The sequence below is a fragment of the Protopterus annectens genome, chromosome 8.part0 (genome assembly GCF_019279795.1).
Source record: "Protopterus annectens isolate FY-2018-M chromosome 8.part0, PAN1.0, whole genome shotgun sequence".
Classification (NCBI taxonomy): Eukaryota; Metazoa; Chordata; order Ceratodontiformes; family Protopteridae; genus Protopterus; species Protopterus annectens.
In genome coordinates, this window is record NC_056741.1 from 804593474 (window position 1) to 804614551 (window position 21078).

A 21078-nucleotide genomic window follows, 5' to 3' on the forward strand; every position below is an offset into this window, starting at 1 on the left:
ATCCTGTTCAGAAGAGGAATCAGAGGAAATAGAAACCTGATCAGAAGAAATGTACTCTGTCTCTTGCCTAGGCCTCTTATCAGGAGGGGGATGGGAACCCCTGATCAAAGTAATTAGGTCTTCGGCCATTTTGAGCATTTGTTTTTTAGGCATGGAAGTCTGAGCAGGAGAATGCTGCACTTGTTTCTTTGTCTTTAGAGCTGCTTTATTCTTTGTCTTTGAAGCTGAAGATGGCTTAATATATAGTTGTGTAGGTCTGAAGACACCCTCAGAAGCTGATGCCTGCTCCAAGGCCGGACACCTGAGGAGGGGAATGATTTCCAGTGTCCAATACCTGAGTATCCAGAGGTTCGGCTCCACGTGGGAGTCAGAAGCAGCCTGTGGCTCTGAGGTAGTGGGTGCCAGGGGCTGCGAAAGCGCCTCACTGAGAGCCGGCGAACCGGTGACTGGCCTAGCAGAGGCCTCACCGTCAGTTTTGGACCTCGGATGCCTATTCTTTTCCATGTCCTTGCATTTTTTGAAAACTCCGGTTGTCGGCTGGTCCGACGGCATTGTATAATTAAATCTTCGGCCAAAGTAATGAAATGCAAAATCGAACCGACGCTTAATAGTGCATTGGTTAAATCTAGCACAAAACCGACAGCTAGCAACGTTGTGATCAGGGCCTAGGCAAGGAATACAGTAAGAGTGGAAATCCTTATGAGGTATTTGCTTCCCACAAGAAATACAATTGTTAACTTTTTCTGACATCGGACTGGAGCAAGAAAAAAGTTTCCCCAACTGGGTACTTAGCTTTAATGAAGACTTCGGTTCTGAAATTCGAATTTGAAAATCTCAGGAGTCGGCTGACCGGCACTTGCGAACTGCTTCTGCTTCGGGAACCCCGCGGCAAGAAAGACAGAAGAAAATGGCGTCGGTTGCATCTTTTATACCCCTGGGGCACTGACGTCAGGGAAGAGGCAACAACAACCGACGCCGGACCTAGACTTTGGAATTCTGGCCGACTGCGTGTAGCCTGCCAGCAGGATAACCCAAGAGTAATGACTGCAACAGTGAAACACGATGAACATCAATATCCTAATTGGACAGTAGCTGCCATTTCCTTGACTGCCTCTCTGTCTCTAATTCTCTGTGCCATATCAACTGGTTGTTCTGTCATTTTCTTGGAAATAATACTTTCAGAACCCATACTCACACTGATTTGTATACACTTATAAATTTAGAGCAATACAGAAAAACTACAAAAGTACAGAAAGGTGAACAGAAGATACCAATAATGAACACTTCATTTGAGATGATTTAGTAGCAACTTCTCTCCAAATTACATCTAACTCAATGGACTCTGTCAAAGTGAGCCTTCCAGAGACATCAAAAAGTAGTCTTGCTTCACCATTGACAAAACAATGCTACATTTAACTAACTCACACACACACACACTTGAAGAAACTGAGCTTTTGGTTTAGTGAATTACTCTCTTACTATTGATTTACATCCAAATACAAAAATGAATGCATTCATTGTACTGCTGCACTTCTGCTGATATTAACCCTCTAAAATCCTCACATTGCTGTGTGCGAGTTAATGTGCGAGTTCTGTAATAGGTTGGTGCCCCATTTGGGATTAGTTCCTCTGCTTTACACCTAGTGATTTCCAGGACAGACAGTGGTATACCATGTGACCTTGAGTTGGATTAAGAAAGAGTAAATAAACTAACAAATGAATGACAACTCTCACTTCAGGGAGGCTGATCTCACAACTTGAGAAATCATTAATAAAACTGATGTAGGATCATAAAGAAAGAGAAATCCGCATAATTTAGCACTTTCATGTTAATGATGTGTGGTTTGCTACTATTTGAGGTATTACCATAAAGTAAACAAGATAAACACCTTTATTTTGTCACCGTTCTGTTAGTGATTTCCACTTTTGTTCACTGGAATTTTTCTTACAGATTCATATGCACAGTGAGAGTAATGGTCTTTTTTCCTTGGTGCAACATAATGGACTGTCACCATTACTGGTCCCTGTCATCTTACCCTAGTTGAGTTGTACAGTATCTTTTTATTCCTTATTATTTCTAGGTTTCTTCCATTTCTAATGTGGTTAAGATTTATGGCAAAGAAATTGTTGGAAAAACACTGCCCTCTTCACATTAGAAAAGTTATGATGGGCTGCATGCCATTAGCTTTAATTGAGCCAATTGATTTGTCATATTAATGCCATCTGGTAGACAAATTCACATCTGAAGAGACTGTACTGGAAACAGAACAAAAATATTGACATGAAAGAAAAAATTCAAGAGAATATGATCGGCCTTTCTACATGGGTCACTAGAAGTGATACACTACGGTGGGTATGCATTATTCTGATGTACATTCCATGGGCCTGCCTTATTTGCTCCAGAACATTTATGAATTCTTCTTGCCTGAGATGTTAGATCCATAACCGCAGCTACTCATTACATCACAGTGCACCAGAGTCTGAAAGCCTCCTGCCTCCCCAAGGAGTATTGTCACCCAGCAGCTCATTCCTCTCCCTGTTGTGTTGTTCCAGTCCATAGGCAGGCAACTCATCATAAAACATTCTGACTCCGCACACACCACCAACAAAGTCTTCTCCCAAACAGTAACCAATAATGATCTATACTCCATGGGCAAATTACTAAAGGTGTAAATTACATTATATGCTGAAATAAAAAAATGTTGAATGGATTTGCATCACAAAAATGAATAACCGCCCTGTAAGATATGCATTTCATACACACACACTGCAAAAGTGGTACAGTACAATATTGTTGGTTGCTGTTCTCGCGTCTAGTACTCAAGTCAAACCTGGTTCTGTACTGCCACAAAGAACAGCATTATTGCACTGTTACAGGGCCATCTGAGTACTACTATTTAAACAGCTGTTTCAAGGTCTTACTCAATAAAGTTAGTTTAGAAAAGCACCTGCTTTTTGTTGTTGTATGACTGAGCAAGACTTCATTTAATGAAGTACGATTTTCTAAAATACAACAGCAAAATCTGGTTTCACCAAAAGCTATAGCAGGACATTTTTTTTTTCACTGGGCAAGTACATCCCCAGAGCTATTATACATTTCTAATGCCAAGTCACGCAGCTTTAGAGAAGGGAAATATATGACTTTTGGTGGGAAATCAACAATTTCATTTCCACTAGTTCATGGTACCTCAGAGTTAGAATATTACAATAGCAGTAACGTGATAGACTCTACAGTTGGGGAATACAGGCAGCCTTTCCACATCTAACATTAATTTCTACATTTGCACAATAATGGTTTCTTTTTTTTTTCATGATGTTGCTCCACTTCAGTGACTATCTCAATAGACTGCAATTACAGACCATTAGAACAATGGTATTATCTGTTTTGTGATTGTTTCAGTAGGAACTCATATGCTCAATCACATTAGAACCCTAGCCTTCCTTTCATCATTGCAGCTTAGGAAATTTTCAGTTCTGTTTCATCTCACATTTTTTTTTTTTTGTAAGAAAAAGGGAGCAAAAACAACAAAAGCTTGGAGAGTTTCACAAGAAAAACACATATCAGTTGGTTTTAATTAGTGTTTTCAAAGGACATTATAATCAACCGGCTAATGACATGAAATAACTTTATCAGGATAAACAATACATACATTTCAGAAAAGAATACAAAAAGCCACGGCACAGTTTCATGGAACTGCGAATAAGCAGGTACCATGGCCAGCAAAGACTCTATTGACAAGGTTAAAGCTGTAGGGTGTACAGGTTTATTTTTATTTCTGATCATGTTAATAGCTAGAAATCTTTTTCTCTTCGTTAAGTTCTTCCTGGAGACAGGAGGCTGTAAGAAGCACTCTACAACCAAAACACATTATATAGTTTGTTACTGAGTTCCAGAGGTGACTATCTCCTCAAAGATCTTGCATTTTTACTTTGAACACATATGTTAGGTAACAAGAAATGGTCCTACTTATAATTTCTGAACCAGGGGATCCCACCACAGTATGAATGGGCAGCCACTAAAAGACTAGCTGAATGCAGAGGAGTACCAACTATATGCATATAGAACCCTTCTTATTTTGTTATCCAGTGTTGTCCAAACAGTGCAAAGCAGTAGTACTAAAGACACAGTATATAAGTGCATAGGTGTTTGTAGTCCACTATTAACAGCATAAGTAATACATCTCAACAGTGTACTCGGTGCATATACCAAGTAAAGGCTTGTGACATTCTAACTACAAGTTTCAGCTGTCGGCTTTACCCCCTGCACTTGCCCCCTATATAGTTTTAAAAGGCAGGTTTTGCAGATAAAGCCATAGCCAGTGGTAAATAAATTATTAACAGATGTTTAGCCATGGAATTATAGGTCTACTTCCCATACGGTTTACTCCTTTTGCATAGGCTGAACTGCCAAACTGATGGAATACCAACCACAGGCAGGAACAGCTGAATGGAGATGTTCTACTGGAAAGGGATTACCTATGACATGGAACATAAGTTGTAATCATTAGGATACCACCTGATAACTTACAGGGTTGGCATCAGAGAAGGAAGAAAAGAGGCCTAATTTAACAGTTTCAAAAGGACAGCATAACTTGATAATATTTTACACTCAAGCATCACCATCTGAGTTGTAAAACAACATATTGATGTAGGAAGATAACTCATAACCTTAAGAAATGGAGACAGATAAGCTACAGATCGATCTGACAGGTACATTGACACAGTTGGAATTTTGTGAATTCTATAACAGAGTGAGGAACACAGGTAAAAATAATCTGCAGATCATACATTGTTAGCTTTAGTTTTCAGTGTCGTTTTCTTAGACTCCCTGTCCCCCAGTATCATCTTTGACTATGGCATACATAAGCATTCAAAATGTCTGCAACAAACTTGACCGCCATATTATTATTTTTACTTATTTTATCAACTGGAGAGGATGCAGTCACAAGTAAAAGAAAGAGAGGCAAAAATGTCTGCAAATAAATTAACCATTTTAAGGCCGCTCCACAGAATGTGCAAACAGAATCACACTGTACATATGGTTGCTTGGGATGTGTTTCAGCATTGTAATGGAATAAATACTACAACATTATATAGCATAACACACAATGAAGACTTAACACTAGCTTTTCATTCTGCAAGAAAACAGTTTAGCCTAAAAACAGGGCATGTGCTCTCAGTTACCAAGGTAACTACAATTTTTTCATGTACTGCAAATACTCCACACTAACTATAGATATGTAGTCATGCCCCCTGGACCAAAATATGTTTAATTGTTCTTTTATTCCACAGCTGGGTAGGAAATAGTAAAATCTTAACAGGAATCTTTTACCTTATTGTCAATTCAAATAGACATGTCTACAGTTCACACATTAAACTCCATATTTCCTTGTTTAGCTAGTAAAAGTAAAATCCAATTAAATATTCTTTGTGGAAAAATTGGTTTCAATAGACATCAGTTTCTAGCAGACCAGAAAAGTATAGGTATGCAAATCTATAAAGCAGAAGTTGTCCACTGAGTTCAGGTTATCAACAAATAGTGTCACATTGTTTACTTCCAACCATGATAGTACTGGAGACAACTTCATGTCTTTATAAGGTTTAGTTTGATCCTAAATGACATATGTTCTCAATAGGGAACTGATAATTATCAAAAACCTGCTGAGGCAGATGACAAAAGGATTAGTCTACCCACTGAAAAATTACACTCTGTAACACAATAGGATATGATCTATACTAATCAAAGGAAATGTTCCCATGTAACCTGACAGAGGGTGTATGTGGTCAGAAACAACAGCCCCCTTAGCAGCTGTAAGTTATTTATGTTGAATGAGTAAGGGTATTTATTATTTACCACTGGATAATGGGTAATGAATGTGTTTATGTAATATGAACTACCTCTTGCATGTTATACGTGTTGTTATTTTCTTTCTTATGTTATTCTTTGAATTCGCTGTATCTACGATATTTGCACTGGATTTCTCTTGTGACCTGACATTTGTAATTTCATTTAGGCTGCACTTGTGTGGTCCTAAATGACAATAAAGTTTCTTTGAATCTTGAATCTTTTGAATCTTTGATGAATGGTCATGTGTGGATTTGACAGCTTCTGCAATGTAGAAACGCAATGCAGTTTACATGGTAGTTCAGTTAAATATGACTGCAAATTTCCAAGGACAAATCAACCTCAGAATTCCCAAGAGTGCTTCTTCAGAAGATTGTGCAAGTAATGTAACTTGTTTATTCAAGTCAAAAATTAATATAAAGTGTGTTTGTGACATCTGTCGTCTCCCAAGCAAAGCACATGTTCTTTATGTTTCTGAAGCCAATACCATTTCTACAACAGTAACTTAGGTATTTCATTTTTAGACTGTAACACATCCCTGAGGTTTTACAACTGTAGAGAAGTCTGTTATCAAGTAAGCGTACAAGTGTTATTTCAGGGTAACCTAGACACATCTTTTTTTGTCCTACAGACTACATTCCTAATGAAAACAGATTAGGAGAGTTATAGAAACATCTGTTGCAAAACCTGATAAGATATCTCATCAGCTGCTACTGATTTTGTACTCTATGGAACTAGGAAATTCTCTTATCTCCTCTTCAGTTTATTATTCATCCTTTCACTTCAACTGCAGGTCAGTCTTTTAGGAAGCCATACTTCTAGCAATACATAGATTCACCTGGTACATAAAGTCACAAGAGGTGACAACTAAGGAGACAACAGATCTCAAGTAGGGAGGGATACTGGTGCAGGTTAAACATTTATATCAAAAGGGAAAAAGTGTACATCAAGTGGTCATTTACATTCCATACTGGCCAGTGAAGCAGCAACATAAGTCTTAGATGAAAGGGGACCCAGTGAAATAATGGAAGTGTGTGACTACAGCAGCTTTGTTTTTCAGGGCAGAGGTTCACCAATAAAATGAAAACATAAATTAATAAAAAAATGGAATGTGCATGAACAAGTTAGTCAATGGTCCTACTAGCAGCCATATAATATAAGACATGCAATGGAGTGCCTTACAAAAAAGGTTTAGCTGCAGGGTCCGCGAACCCAATCAGAGCACTACTATATTGTATTCAAATGCCTTTTTCCATTCTACTCAGTTCCAGCAAATTTTAAGACACAACCAAATGTTCTATTGTACAAGACTGACAACATATAACTTCAGAAGTACCGTTCCCCAAAAACTTCATAATTAATGCATTTGATATGTAGTCATTATACTGGAAAGAAACACTCTTTCTTAGGAACTGACAGTCATTTTAAGCCAAGCCCTTTAAATGGCAAAATGGCTAACAGCAGCACTCAATTACACAATTTGCTCCCATTGAAAAAGTTGATTGTATGGAATCCATCCTTCCCAGAGGAGGTAAAGAGTAAGCAACCCAGTTAATGATCACCCAGTTTTGTATCAAGAATATAAGCAATCAGTAGGGCCCACTCATTTGGTCCACATAAAGTTATGTTATCATTTGCACAGCCCTAACAGAGTTGATACAATGAGCTTCTACTACACTTTACAACCTTAATCTGTAGGTACAATGAATAAGGATAAATAATATAGTTAGAAATGTCTATAAACCCCCTCCCCCCTTCCCAAAAAGGCAGAGGATAGTGATACTTAACTGCAAAAAAGGAAAGGGGATAGAGTCAAAGCAGATATGCTCAACTGCATTAGTTAACCTCTTCTTGGCTGCAGACAGCCTCTTGTGTACCAAGTCTAACATTATGAATGGGAGAATTGAAAGATATGATAATGTGAGGGTAATGTAGAGCTCACTAGGCTAAAAAGGAACTTTCCTATGGTTAGGTGGCAATATGAAATGGAGCAGACATCACTGGTCCTCCTCGCCGAAGACATCTTTCTGTTTGCGCTTCATATTCTCGAAGTCAAAGTCTGTGCCTGTCATCCTTTTGTGGATGTCCTTGATGTCATTGCAAGTTGTCTCAAAGTGTGTGGTGGCATCATAGGACCGGGAGCAGAAAATCTGCAAAGAGAACAAAGGTAGAAGGGAAGAAGGGAGGGAGAAAGAGAAAAAGGTGAAACAAGAAGGGCACAAAAAGATAATGCACATAGTAAAAGGGAAGCAGAAAAGTGTGCAGGTAGAGATGCATGGGGAAAAAGTTATAAACATTGTGATGGTCACAACCAGGGAGTCAATTGGATAATGAATCCAGAAGCAATAATAGTGAAATGTGGTAAAATAATGCATGGAAGGAGTGGAGAGGTTATGAAGATATATGCAAGGAAAAGTAGAGCAATACAATAATTAAATGGTGAATATGATGGCCATTTGGAGAAAAATGAAGTAGATATAATATCAAATGGCCATAGCAGAATTCAGAGAGGGAGGAATGACATTGAGTGGATCAAAGTGGCATGGAACATATGGGAAAAAGACAAGTAAACATACCAAAAAATTAAGTTGGAGAAGCAATAACAAAACAGGTTGTAACAGATGCACCACAAGCAAAAAAAACATAGATCAATAGAGAAACATGGAGACAGATGGAGACACAGTGTGGAATAATAGTGTGTGATGTATGATGCACATAGAGAAATTCACATAGTAACAATAAATGTGTATGGTGTGTGTGTGTGTGTGTGTGTGTGTGTGTGTGTGTGTGTGTGTGTGTGTGTGTGTGTGTGTGTGTGTATAGAGAAACAGAGAGAGAGAGAGGAAGAGGGAGAGGCAGGCAGAGAGATAGAAGCAAAGAGAGAGAAATCGGAAAGGGAGGAAAGAAACAAGGTGGTAAGGGAGGGATGGTGAAAAATGAAAAAAAAAACAATTAAACATTCTTATTATGTATTATAAGTGCATATTGTGAGTCTGCTTATCTGCAAGACTGAAACTTACAGATTATGTCATGCAGAGATCATGCAGGCACTATATATCAAGGCTCTAGTGTGAACCCAGAAAAGTCCAGTCTTCACTACTATTTGCTGTAAAAAGTGAAATAAAGACTCAGCTAAGCTAGAGTCTTCACAGTGTAATACCTTAAACCACCTGTAGTGGAAGCCCATGGGATATATGCAAATAACCCCTTAACAGCATACCAGTGCTTCTGTTGTATGTCTTCTGAAAGGCCATGACTTTTTACTTTTTACATTTAAGTCTTTATGCATACATTACACCAATAAAGCCTATTGGCCTGACTGTATCCATAAAGACTTAATAAGTAAAAAATAAAAAAGTCATAGGCATTCAGAAGCCATGTAGTCGAAGTACTGGTATGTCCATAAGTGGTCATTTGCATATTTCCCATGGGCCTCCACTACTGGAGGTTTAAGGTATTACATAGTGAAGACTCTAGATTGGCTGAGTCGTTCTTGCATTTTATTCTGAACAGTTAGTCTGTGTAACCTTTTCACTCTTTGGTTTGATACTACTATTTGCTGTTGGCACACACAGTTGTTTGAATAATCGGTTGCAAAAAACAAACATTATGCACTTACCATAATGTTAGATCTTCATTATTCAAGTCTTTCCATTTCAAACCAGGACAAGGCAATGTAGCCTATCTTTTGGCACCCATAGGCCTTTCCCAATCTCAAACTCTTCCTTTCACTCTCATAACACACCATGCTACCCTCTCTTCTCCAAGTTTACCCAGATGTTTAATACACACACACACACACACACACACACACACACACACACACACACACACACACACACACACACACACACACACACACACACACACACACGCATACCCTATATATATATATCTTAATCTGCGCTACCTCTAAAAGACAACTGTCATCCACAGATGAGCTTCTGTACAATGCTAGAGCAGTAGTACTGGCTTTTGTGAAATGAGTCCTTGGTTTAACTGGTAAAATCTTCTTGCTAGAGACATAACAAAAAGATACATGGTCTGATTGACACCTGGACAAAGTGAGGTCACATATCTTGGCCTGGTCTACTTCTATCGAAGGAGATAAAATGTTGGTAATTTTTCCTGGGAACCTTGGTTCTGTAAAGATAGAATGGCAACTGTCTGTGTACTTCAGGACAATGTTCCTTGAATTATCCTTTACTGATAAATTCAGGGAAGAAGAATGAGAGGTTAATAGACTGGATGAGGTCAAGTCTGATACTACTTTTGGCATAAAGGTTAGGCTGATTTTCAAATAATTCCTGTCTTTGTGGAAAATTAAATATGGACAATGGCAAGACATGGCCTGCAACTTAGAAACCCTCTTGTCTAATATTAATGCCACTAGGAACTATGTCTTCAAAGATAAGTATTTTAGTTCTGCTCTGGCAGCTAGCTTGAGTGGAGGAAGTGTTCATCTCTCCAAGATGAAATTAAGATGCCACAGAAGAACAGAATCTTTAAAGGGTGGTCTCAGTAGAAAAGCACCTCTCAGAAATCCTTACAGACATTCATGCATGCTAAAGATGATGACATAACCCCATAATGATTGATATAAATGGCTGATAGGTGTACTTTCAGAGTGGCGAAAAAAAGATCTTTGGTCAAAGATGTCATATGTCAACCCAAAATTGCAGATTAGCAGGGATGAGAACAGTACAAGAGCCTGCCCCTTGCTGAGTAGCCCAAAGTTAGAATTTTATCCCTTTATCCTTGTATACCTTCCTAGTAAAGGGCTTCTGGGCTGTGATTTGGGATTTTTTGCCACCTTGTACTAGTATGTATGGTACCTGGATATCAATGGAACTGGAGAAACAATGCAGTCTGACTGGGGGAGTGGAGAATAAGGTTTCTTGAGCAGATGAGGCCACAACAGAGGAAACCAAACTTGTCATGGTGAGAATGGGGAAATGAGAATGACATTGTCCTTGCACAGTTTGGTTTTCTGTAAACATTTCAATAATGGGGGAATGGGGGATGCACACAGTAATCAGAGACCAATGAATGACAAGAACATCCCTTAGTGTCTGAGCCTGTTATGGGATTGCAGTAAAGAAGCTGCTGTACTTAGAGTTGGTTGAAGAAGCAATAAAGTTGCAGTAGGGTTCCCCTTGAAAAAAGATCAACTGACAGACCACTTGAGTGGCATCAATAAACGACTGCTGAGTCTATATGCTATAGAGCTGGCTTGACCAGGAATGTGCAATCCTATTAGAAACACAGGTGAGTTAATCAGCCATTCCCATAGTCTCATGGCTTCCTGACACAGAGGAGAGGCTCTAGGTCCTCCTTGTTTGCTGATGCACCACACTACTGCCATACTATTGGAGTGGATAGCAATTGCACCTGGTTGAAGGTAGTCCTATAGAGCCTGGAATGCTGAAAGAACCTCCCTCATTTCCAGCATACTTAAATGCAGAGAGGCCTCTTGCTAACTCCATGTCCCTTGGACCATCTGTCCTAAACAGTGCCCACCACACACTGGTGCTAACACACTTGTCATGATTGTTACCATGAGAAGGGTATCAGTGAAAGAATATTCCTTCTCTAGTCTGTGATACTAAACCCATCAGAGGAGGCACTTGTGGCATGCCTCTGAAAAAATATAATTTAAGTCAGGATTTATTCACCTAGACCACTAAATGCATAAGGTCTACTACAAAACTGCCATGTGCAAATAGGTAAAGGGAACTAAGCAGAAAGTTATAGCCATGATACCCAGGAATTTTAGGACAAGTTCTGCTGATTGTTTAGGGTGCTCAAAACAAGTTGAACTGCTGCCTTAATAGACTAAATTGTGTTTCGGATGAGACATGCCAATATGCAATTTGTGACCATGTGGCAGCCTATAAATACTTGAGCCCACAATGGCTCAAACTGGGACTTTGCAGTGTTCACCAATATTACCAAGGACATAAATAGCTGTAGTAACTAGGTCCTTGCTCAGACTGGAGACTTCTTAAAGGGGCCACGAGGAGACAGCTGTCTAGATATGGGAACACCTTGATCCCGTGCACCTCAGACCGCTGCCATGCATTTAGTAAATACCATGGCTACTGTAATGAGGCCAAACAGAAAGGCCTGAACTGGTAGTGGCCAGCTCTTACTTTGAAGCATAGGAACTCCCTGAATATCTTGGGAATATTTATGTGCAGAATCTTATGAGCACATCCATTCTCAGAAGACATGGAAGGATCAACTGCAAAAGGATTATCCAGAAATTGATTTTCTGCTTGTATAAGTATAGGTCATTTAGGTTAACAACAGGCCTGTGGTTCTTTGTCTTTCTGGAGACTAAAAACAAATCTCAAATAAACCACACATATTTTCTGGTCTGGAAGGAAATATTGAACAAAAAGTAAAGGACTCCTTCCAAAAAAACAAATAGTAAATCCAAAAGTAAGACAAGTACTATCACGCTGTGTATGAAGCAATTTCACTTTATTAAAACAATAAAAGCAGTATCATAAGCGTTTTCGGGTAAATCCCTTCATCAGATGATAAAACACTAATAAAAACATAGTGTCTAATATAATACATCACAGCCAATGAAAATCAATAGTTTACCCTCCTTTTTGCTAGAGCTGGTTTTAAAGGGACAACATCATTTAATCCTGGGGCTTTGTCAGCTCCCAGTCTAAGAATCCATTGCATCTCTTTATATTCAGTTTCATTATACAAGTCACCCATTCTTTGATTTCTATTTATAACACGTATAACCATAAAGACAATACATGATCAATATGCAATTCTATATGCTTGTACAGTACATTATGTTCTTTTCTTAACCTTATATCCGATAGAGGCTTAAAAATTCTATCTTTAAGTCTGCAATTTGTTTTTCCTACATAATATGCAGTACACTGCTGACAATTCGCAATATAGACAACATTTTGTGTGTTACAGTCAGCATACATATTCAAAAAGTAATACTGGTTGGTCCTGGGGTATATAAAACAGTTCCCTTGTAAAATGTGCTTACAGGCTTTGCAATGTAGGCATGGATAAGTTCCCTTCTTCTTAATGCCTGAATTTTAAAAATGCATAGGTTCTTGACACAAAATATCTTTCAAATTTTTATTTCTTTTAAAAATAAATCTAGGTTGTGTCCCTATAACTCTAGTTATATTCTCATCTGTTAAAAGAATTCTCCAGTTGTCTCTAATTATATTACATATACCACCTATATCATTACTGTATGTTAAACTTATTTTCAAACCTTCATTAGCTTTTTGAACCTGTGCATCTACCATATTAGGCCATTTTTACCTCTATGTAACCATGGCTCTGCACTTTGTTTTCTATAGAGACTGCTGTTGTCCATTTCCTTTTTAATACATTTTTACTAAAACCTCAAACTTGAAAATGATTCTTTAAAGAGTCCAATTCCTGTATAAAGGAATTTTCATTCGGTCAAAGTCTGGATATTCTACAGACTTGTCCCCTGACTATGTGTTGGAATACATGTCTAGGGTGCATGCTATCATATCTAAGCATGCTGTTGGTCCAACAAGGCTTCCTATATAGTGATGCCTATACCCCCCCATTTTCTGACTTAATAATACTAACATCCAAGTATTCAATAAATGAACTAGAATAATTCAATGAAAATCTGAAGAAGCTGGTAGTAGACTCTAAGTACTTAACAAAGGATGTTAATTCTGATGTGGTACCCCCCCAAAAAAAGAAAACATCATCCACAAATCTATTGTAGAAGATAAGTTTCTTTCCAATCATGTGCCGCCTCAAATATCACCAGATTTTTGTACTCTAATACTGAACTGCTATACTTTGCATGGGATGTAATGTTGAAGCAAATGTTTAATAATACTAACAGTGTTCAAACACCTCATGCATTCAAGCAACCTAACACTTTTTCACCTACTTTACATCCTACACTGTTGTTGTTTGTTAAATCATGTGAACGTGAAATTGAACAGTATCTACATAATACACATAGATCTATGGATTTCAACTTAGACCAACCACATAGAAATGCACTGTAAGTGCTAAAGAATAATACTAACATAGTTATAAAATCTGCTGATAAGGGCAGTGCTGTTGTTGTACTTAGCAAAGAGTTTTATAACACACAAATAGATCTGTTGCTAGCTGACAGACTGAATTTTCTTCAGCTGTCACCACTAATGGTGAATTCTTATATACAAAAAGTGCACAAATCTTTATTTAACATGGAAAAAAAGGGTTTGATAGACCATGAGCTGATGACATTTTTATATATACAACATCCTACTATCCCAGTTTTTAAAGCCTTACCAAATATTCATAAGGATCCTAAAACACAACCATGAGACATACAGTATCGGGTAGGGGGTTGCGTGACAGAAAACATTTCTATCTGGTTAGAATGTACTCTTAGACCAGTGTCACAAACCTTTCCTAGAATTTTGAAAGATACTGCGACATTTCTGTAATCAATGGGTGTTTATTTAAAATAGAACAGTGACATTTCCTATATGTTTGTTACTCTAGATGTAAAGAATTTGTTCACTGTCATAGAAAATCAATATGGTATTATTGCCATAGAAGAAATACTGAACAAAAAGGTGAATATACATACAGATGAAAATATATGGTTATGTTCCTTATTAAGGCTAGTATTAGAGAACAATGTTTTTTCATTGTCAAACAAAGTATTATTGCCAGAGACAAGGTATAGCTATGGGTAAGCCTTGTGCGAACACATATGCTAACCTAGTCCTGGCATACTGGGAAGATATGGTGATATATGAGGCAGGATATGATTGGAAAGACAAACTTCTCTTCTACAATAGATTTGTGGATTATGTTTTCTTTTTGTGGGGGGGGGGGTACCACATCAGAATTAACATCCTTTGTTAAGTACTTAGAGTCTACTACCAGCTTCTTCAGATTTTCATTGAATTATTCTAGTTCAGTTATTGAATACCTGGATGTTAGTATTATCAAGACAGAAAATGGGGAGGTATAGGCATCATTATATAGGAAGCCTTGTTGGACCAACAGCATGCTTAGATATGATAGCATGCACCCTAGACATGTATTCCAACACATAGTCAAGGGACAAGTCTGTAGAATATCTAGACTTTGCATGAATGAGAACTCCTTCATACAGGAATTGAACTCTTTAAAAAAATATTTTCAAGTTCGAGGTTACAGTAAAAATTTATTGAAAAAGGAAATGGACAACAGCAGTCTCTATAGAAAGCAAAGTGCAAAACCATGGTTACATAGAGGTAAAATAATGGCCTAATAAGATGCACAGGTCCAAAAATCTAATGAAGGTTTGAAAATAACTTTAACATACAGTAATGATATAGGTGGTATATGTAATATAATTAGAGACAACTGGAGAATTCTTTTAACAGATGAGAATATAACTAGAGTTGTAGGGACACAACCTAGATTTATTTTTAAAATAAATAAAAATTTGAAAGATATTTTGTGTCAAGAACCTATGCATTTTAAAAATTCAGGCATTATGAAGAAGGGAACTTATCCATGCCTATATTGTAAAGCCTGTAAGCACATTCTACAAGGGAACTGTTTTATATACCCCAGGACCAACAAGTATTACTTTTTGAATATGTATGCTGACTGTAACACACAAAATGTTGTCTATATTGCGAATTGTCAGCAGTGTACTGCATATTATGTAGGAAAAACAAATTGCAGACTTAAAGATAGAATTTTTAAGCCTCTATCGGATATAAGGTTAAGAAAAGAACATAATGTACTGTACAAGCATATAGAATTGCATAGTGATCATGTATTTGCCTTTATGGTTATATGTGTTATAAACAGAAATCAAAGAATGGGTGACTTGTATAATGAAACTGAATATAAAGAGATGCAATGGATTCTTAGACTGGGAGCTGACAAAGCCCCAGGATTAAATGATGTTGTCCCTTTAAAACCAGCTCTAGCAAAAAGGAGGGTAAACTATTGATTTTCATTGGCTGTGATATATTATATTAGACACTATGTTTTTATTAGTGTTTTATCATCTGATGAAGGGATTTACCCGAAAACGCTTATGATACTGCTTTTATTGTTTTAATAAAGTGAAGTTGCTTCATACACAGCGTGGTAGTACTTGCCTTACTTTTGGATTTATTATTTGGAAGGAAATATTGGATAGATAATTTTCTCAGAAAGCTTGCAGTCTCTTGACTGGATACTTCCTTCTGAAAGGGTTCCTAAAATTGGATAGTACAGAGGCATATTCTTCATGGTGAGTCTTGCAGCAACCCTCCCTTCTGGAGGGAGAACATACATATTTAGTTAAAAAAAACATTTATTTATTCTCTGATGGATGAGCATTCTTGTTTTAACCAGTGTTGAAATACAGAGTGGCATTGGTACCTACGGTATAAAGTCAACAATACTGATGCCACAAACAGAAACAACACTAAATCATAGACACAGATGACCACAGGTCTAGCAGACCTTGGCACTGAAGGAGTCAGAGTGAAGGCTACTGAAGTCAAGGGAGGAGCTGTCATCAATGAGAGGAATCCCACTGGTGCTGGTATAGAAACCATTGAAAATACAGTGAGCTCTTATACTCCTGGTGCTGAAAGCAGGCTTGGGGAAGGAGCTGACAGAAGTAGATGGTCGGGGTACCTTCTCTAGCTACCCAAGAAACAAGAATGGAAGATAGAACACCAATCACAGATAAGGCCTTGATGAAGGTCTTTGCCATTCTGTCCCAATCTAAATGCAAGGAAGGCCTCAACAGTAGTGCATTTAAATTCACCAAGATGGGAGGAGAAAGGCATCAACTTCATGTACCAAGTAGTTGCTGCTCCAAGGAGAAGCTACTGAGTTTTTTTTCACGGAGCAGTTTCTAGAACCACTGACACCTGAAGCTGGGAAACACTGGCAGTTTGTTGTTGTTTTAAAGCAAGGGGTTGAACTGATCTGGTTCTGTCCTAGCTAACTTAGTGGAAGGTGAGAGACTGTCTTGCTCCTTCTGCACCATGTCCTCCACAGTCTTTCACTGGTCTTTCCTCTTGCCATCAGAGGGAAGTAGCCCTCCTAGGATAAGCACATTCCTATGGTCCTGCAATGTCCAATTGCCAAAATTCTTACATATATCACGAAAGGCCTCCAAATGACATATCTTCCCAGGAATACAACACAAAAGTTGTATGTATTTCGGAGAGAATTTTAATTAATGCATTTTGTAAAACTCAAGGCCTTTATCCATGTTCCGCAAAACATACAGTACTCTGGAAAAATCAATAACAAGAAATGCCATAATTGGCTTAAGTCACTGGCTAAGTGAGGTTGAAACGGGGCAGGAAATGATGACTGATGAAAAATTAAACACACAACCGCTAGCTGTAAGCCATATAACAAGCATTTCCACAAAGTGTTATTGAAAGTTTGTGAAAAGAATCAAGGGTACTTATTACCCAAGAAGCAACTCTGAATAAAAAAAGATAGTCAAACCTAGGATCACCCTGTTAATGCTGTTCACAGCAAGTGAAATCTGTAGAAGGAGGGGAAGCATGATATGCTTTAGGAATGGAAGGAGGAGGAGTTCAAGTTTGGGAAACTCCTATGACTGCTGAAGTGGATGTAGTGGATCATTTATGATCACAGTGTGACATTATGAAAAAAGTGTCTTTTTTGAGGTTGCAACAAAACCAAACACCGTGATTTCAAGTGAAATGTTTGCATGACTTCTTGGTCACATATGCAACCAAAATACCTCTCAACCTGGAAACATCAAAAATCTGGGCAAGGGCCCATGAAAAGTTGGTACAACTGGCCAAAAATTGGGAGACTAATTAACATAATGTTTACATACATAATCATGTGACCTCACCTACTCCACTGGAATTGTGGGATGCCAACATGAAGATTGAAATCACTAAATAATAAAAAATATTGGCAGACATTTGAATGTCAGACTTCATATCCCTCAGAAAACATATAATAATGCAAAACCTGTTATTCTAGCAACTGTCTGAGTTTACAGAAGCAATATTTAGAATATGTCCCAATTTTTGGGCCTTTGTCCCACCATTAATTTTGGCTTTGTCCAGATTTCTTGCTCTGAGAGATTTTGGGGTATGATTTCCAGTTGCTTTAGTTTACTATCTGTCAGTCTGGGACACTGCTAGTTAAGTTCTCCAGCTGATACTAAATAACTACCAAATGCTAGCCTGTAACATGACTAACCGGGAATCTATAACAGCACTGGTTACTGAATTTCAACACACAGCTGGTATATCAAAAAACATAAGTAACCTGTCCTACTTAATGCATAAACTACACAATGGACATTTTTTTGTTTGGCGGGGGCTTAAAAACTTAACACACACACACAACATTTGTACACCAGTTACTACTAACATTAGTGTTACTGTAAAACCACTACGCATTACATCACACAAGTTTCACTAGTGTAAGAGTGGCATAACTGCCTCATCAACAAGCCAGACTTCCCCTGTCCCAATAACATGTCTGATGCTGCCCTATAAAAACACCCATTTAGTTGTCTTTCCATTCACAGTTTAATGAGACAGAAGATATCAATGTAGTGAAAAGCACATGTCATCACTCATCTGATGAGGTCAAAACTCCAACTCCCAACCACCATTTCCCACCCCCTTAATAAAAATACAACAAGAAAATATATAAACAACCAACAGTCTTGTAGTCTTCGTCACTTTCTATAAGACAATAGCCAACCGACTCGCTTTCTCAACTTCTCTGCTTGACAGGGTTATTTTACCACAGAACAAAGCAAAGCAAACAAACACTAAGGAAAGGTGGCGACATGCCTAAACTCCAAACTACAGATGAAGTAGCTGGCCTTAAAGGAGCCAGAGTATTAAGTCTGAAACTCAAATGTATGTAATTATTTAGTAATTTCCATTCTCAATGATTTGCCAGAAAAGCACTGATTTTAAGAGGAATGGATAAAATATTATTAAGTAAAAATCTAGATATTCTGCAAAAATCTAAACAGTTCAGAGGTGTGCAGCAACTTTGAAAAAATGACCTTTGGTTTGTACCACCACCTTAAGAAATTAAATATTCTCTTTCTAAGTTCACACCTAGGAGTTGCCACCACTTACTATCTGTGTTAGAGTTTGCAATTTCTTTTAATAACTCCATTTTATTCACTATTAGTTAGCTTTCTAACACACAAAGCTTATTTTAACCTGATAAAACAAATGCAATTATAAATACTGAAGTATAGGCTAGCATGCAAATCTTAGGCTTTTGGAAAATCAGCAAAAGATTTATTCCAAGCTGAGACTCATGTAAATATACACACACTCTAAAAGTGCAATCTAAAAGGTTAACTCTCATCTTATTTTTCTTTACCATGCATACTTTTTCTTCTGTATATGCCCCCTCTCAGGTGCCTCTGATTTTCAGGAACGTCCTTGGTTTTGGCTCAAAATTTTGCTCTGTCATTTCAAATCCCTCTCAAAAGTGTTGATGTTGATAGGAAATGTGGTGGATTACATGTACAGTTATAGACTTCTTTTCTTCGGGAAATGCAAGTTAATTCACATTTTCTTATTCTGTAACTTCTCAAACTTATAGCACAGTTTTAAAAGTGTTCCAAAATATCATTGATTACTTCTGGATTTGTCCCAATTCTGGAATAAGAGTTTGAGAGCTACCCAGCTTCAAGATTCTCCACTCCATAGTGAATGTACTGTCATTCATGAAAATGATCAACAACAACAATATTTACATTGCTATCATTTTCAACCGATTTAGCAGAATCACTGAGTCAGCGCATTAACTTTGCTCTCTTGCGATCCTGATCAAGCTTACTGAATGTTTGCTGTGAGGCATTGTTTGACTAATTTGGGAGACCACAAGAAAGTTAATCTGCTGTTCGCTCTATACATATATAAAAAAAAAAAAAAATATATATATATATATATATATATATATATATATATATATGCATATATATATATATATATATATATATATATATATATATATATATATATATATATATATATAGAGTGAACAAACAGGATAACGTTACTATGGAGCATGAGGATTATTACTCAGTACGTAAATTGAAAGTACGAAAAGCACTTCCACCGCTCCTGACAGTAACAGACTCACACTTTCACTTACAGTCTCAAATCTGTCCATCACCCCCCCACACACACACACACCCTGAGTGTGTCATGTACCAGGGATGTTAAATAACACATTTACTATGACAAATATCAACTCCCAGCCCCACCTATTTCATGTGGCATCACTTGCATGAAATCAGGGCCCAGGCTAAGCTTTATTCTGTGACCCCTTACTGTCTTCAGCGGCAGCCCCTCTGTTTACCAGTAGTATGTAAGAAGTCCTACAAAACTGTTGGTCACCCACCTGTGGGTATTCATGTTATTTTCTTCTGAAGTGACTGACCATGGACTGAGGGGCACTCAGCACAGCCAGTCCACACATTTTAACTGGTCTTGGCAGAAAAGCATGTTAACTCTGGGCCCCTCCCCCAATTTGCGATCTTACTTATAATGCAGGCAATCATTTCCTGGAGTGGACATTTTGGGTTCTGCATTAGAGTCCTCAGTTTCTTAAGAATGCAGACATGCTAACTGAAAAGGGAAGGGGATGGGACCCTACAGCCGCCTACACTTTCAGCATGTAATGTACTTTGACTTCTCAGTTCCTTAGACAAGCTAATTGTGTCTGAACTGAGAGACCCTGAGGGTTTCAATCTGTCACTTGCCAATGAGTATTCTCAGCCTGCATGTTGTGTTTTGTTTTAGTTTTATGATTGCTTTGTTGGTTTGGTACCAGGACCTGAGCTTCATTTTTGAGTGGAGTATGCCATTGCCATGTCTTCTTTCTGTGTGCTTTGCTGCTTAGTGCTCCATTTTCTTCGTACTTGCATGCTGCAAGTAAACTGGCTAGCCATAAAGGTGTGTGTGTGTGTGTGTGTGTGTGTGTGTGTGTGTGTGTGTGTGTGTGTGTGTGTGTGTGTGTGTGTATGTATGTATATGTGTGTGTGTGTGTGTGTGTGTGTGTGTGTGTGTGTGTGTGTGTGTGTGTGTGTGTGTGTGTGTGTGTGTGTGTGTGTGTGTGTGTGTGTGTGTGTGTGTGTGTGTGTGTGTGTGTGTGTGTGTGTGTGTGTGTGTGTGTGTGTGTGTGTGTGTGTGTGTGTGTGTGTGTGTGTGTGT

General features: G+C 38.0%; 1 protein-coding gene across 1 annotated transcript in view; it reads right to left on the minus strand.

Annotated features, from left to right (window-relative positions):
* Positions 1-3541: 3541 nt before the first annotated feature.
* Positions 3542-21078, minus strand: part of GDI1 (GDP dissociation inhibitor 1) — a 394348-nt gene continuing 376811 nt past the window's right edge. The window contains exon 11 of the mRNA XM_044080268.1: positions 3542-7995. Coding sequence (XP_043936203.1) covers positions 7843-7995 — 153 coding nt within the window. The 3' untranslated portion in view covers positions 3542-7842. The remainder of the gene's footprint in view (positions 7996-21078) is intronic.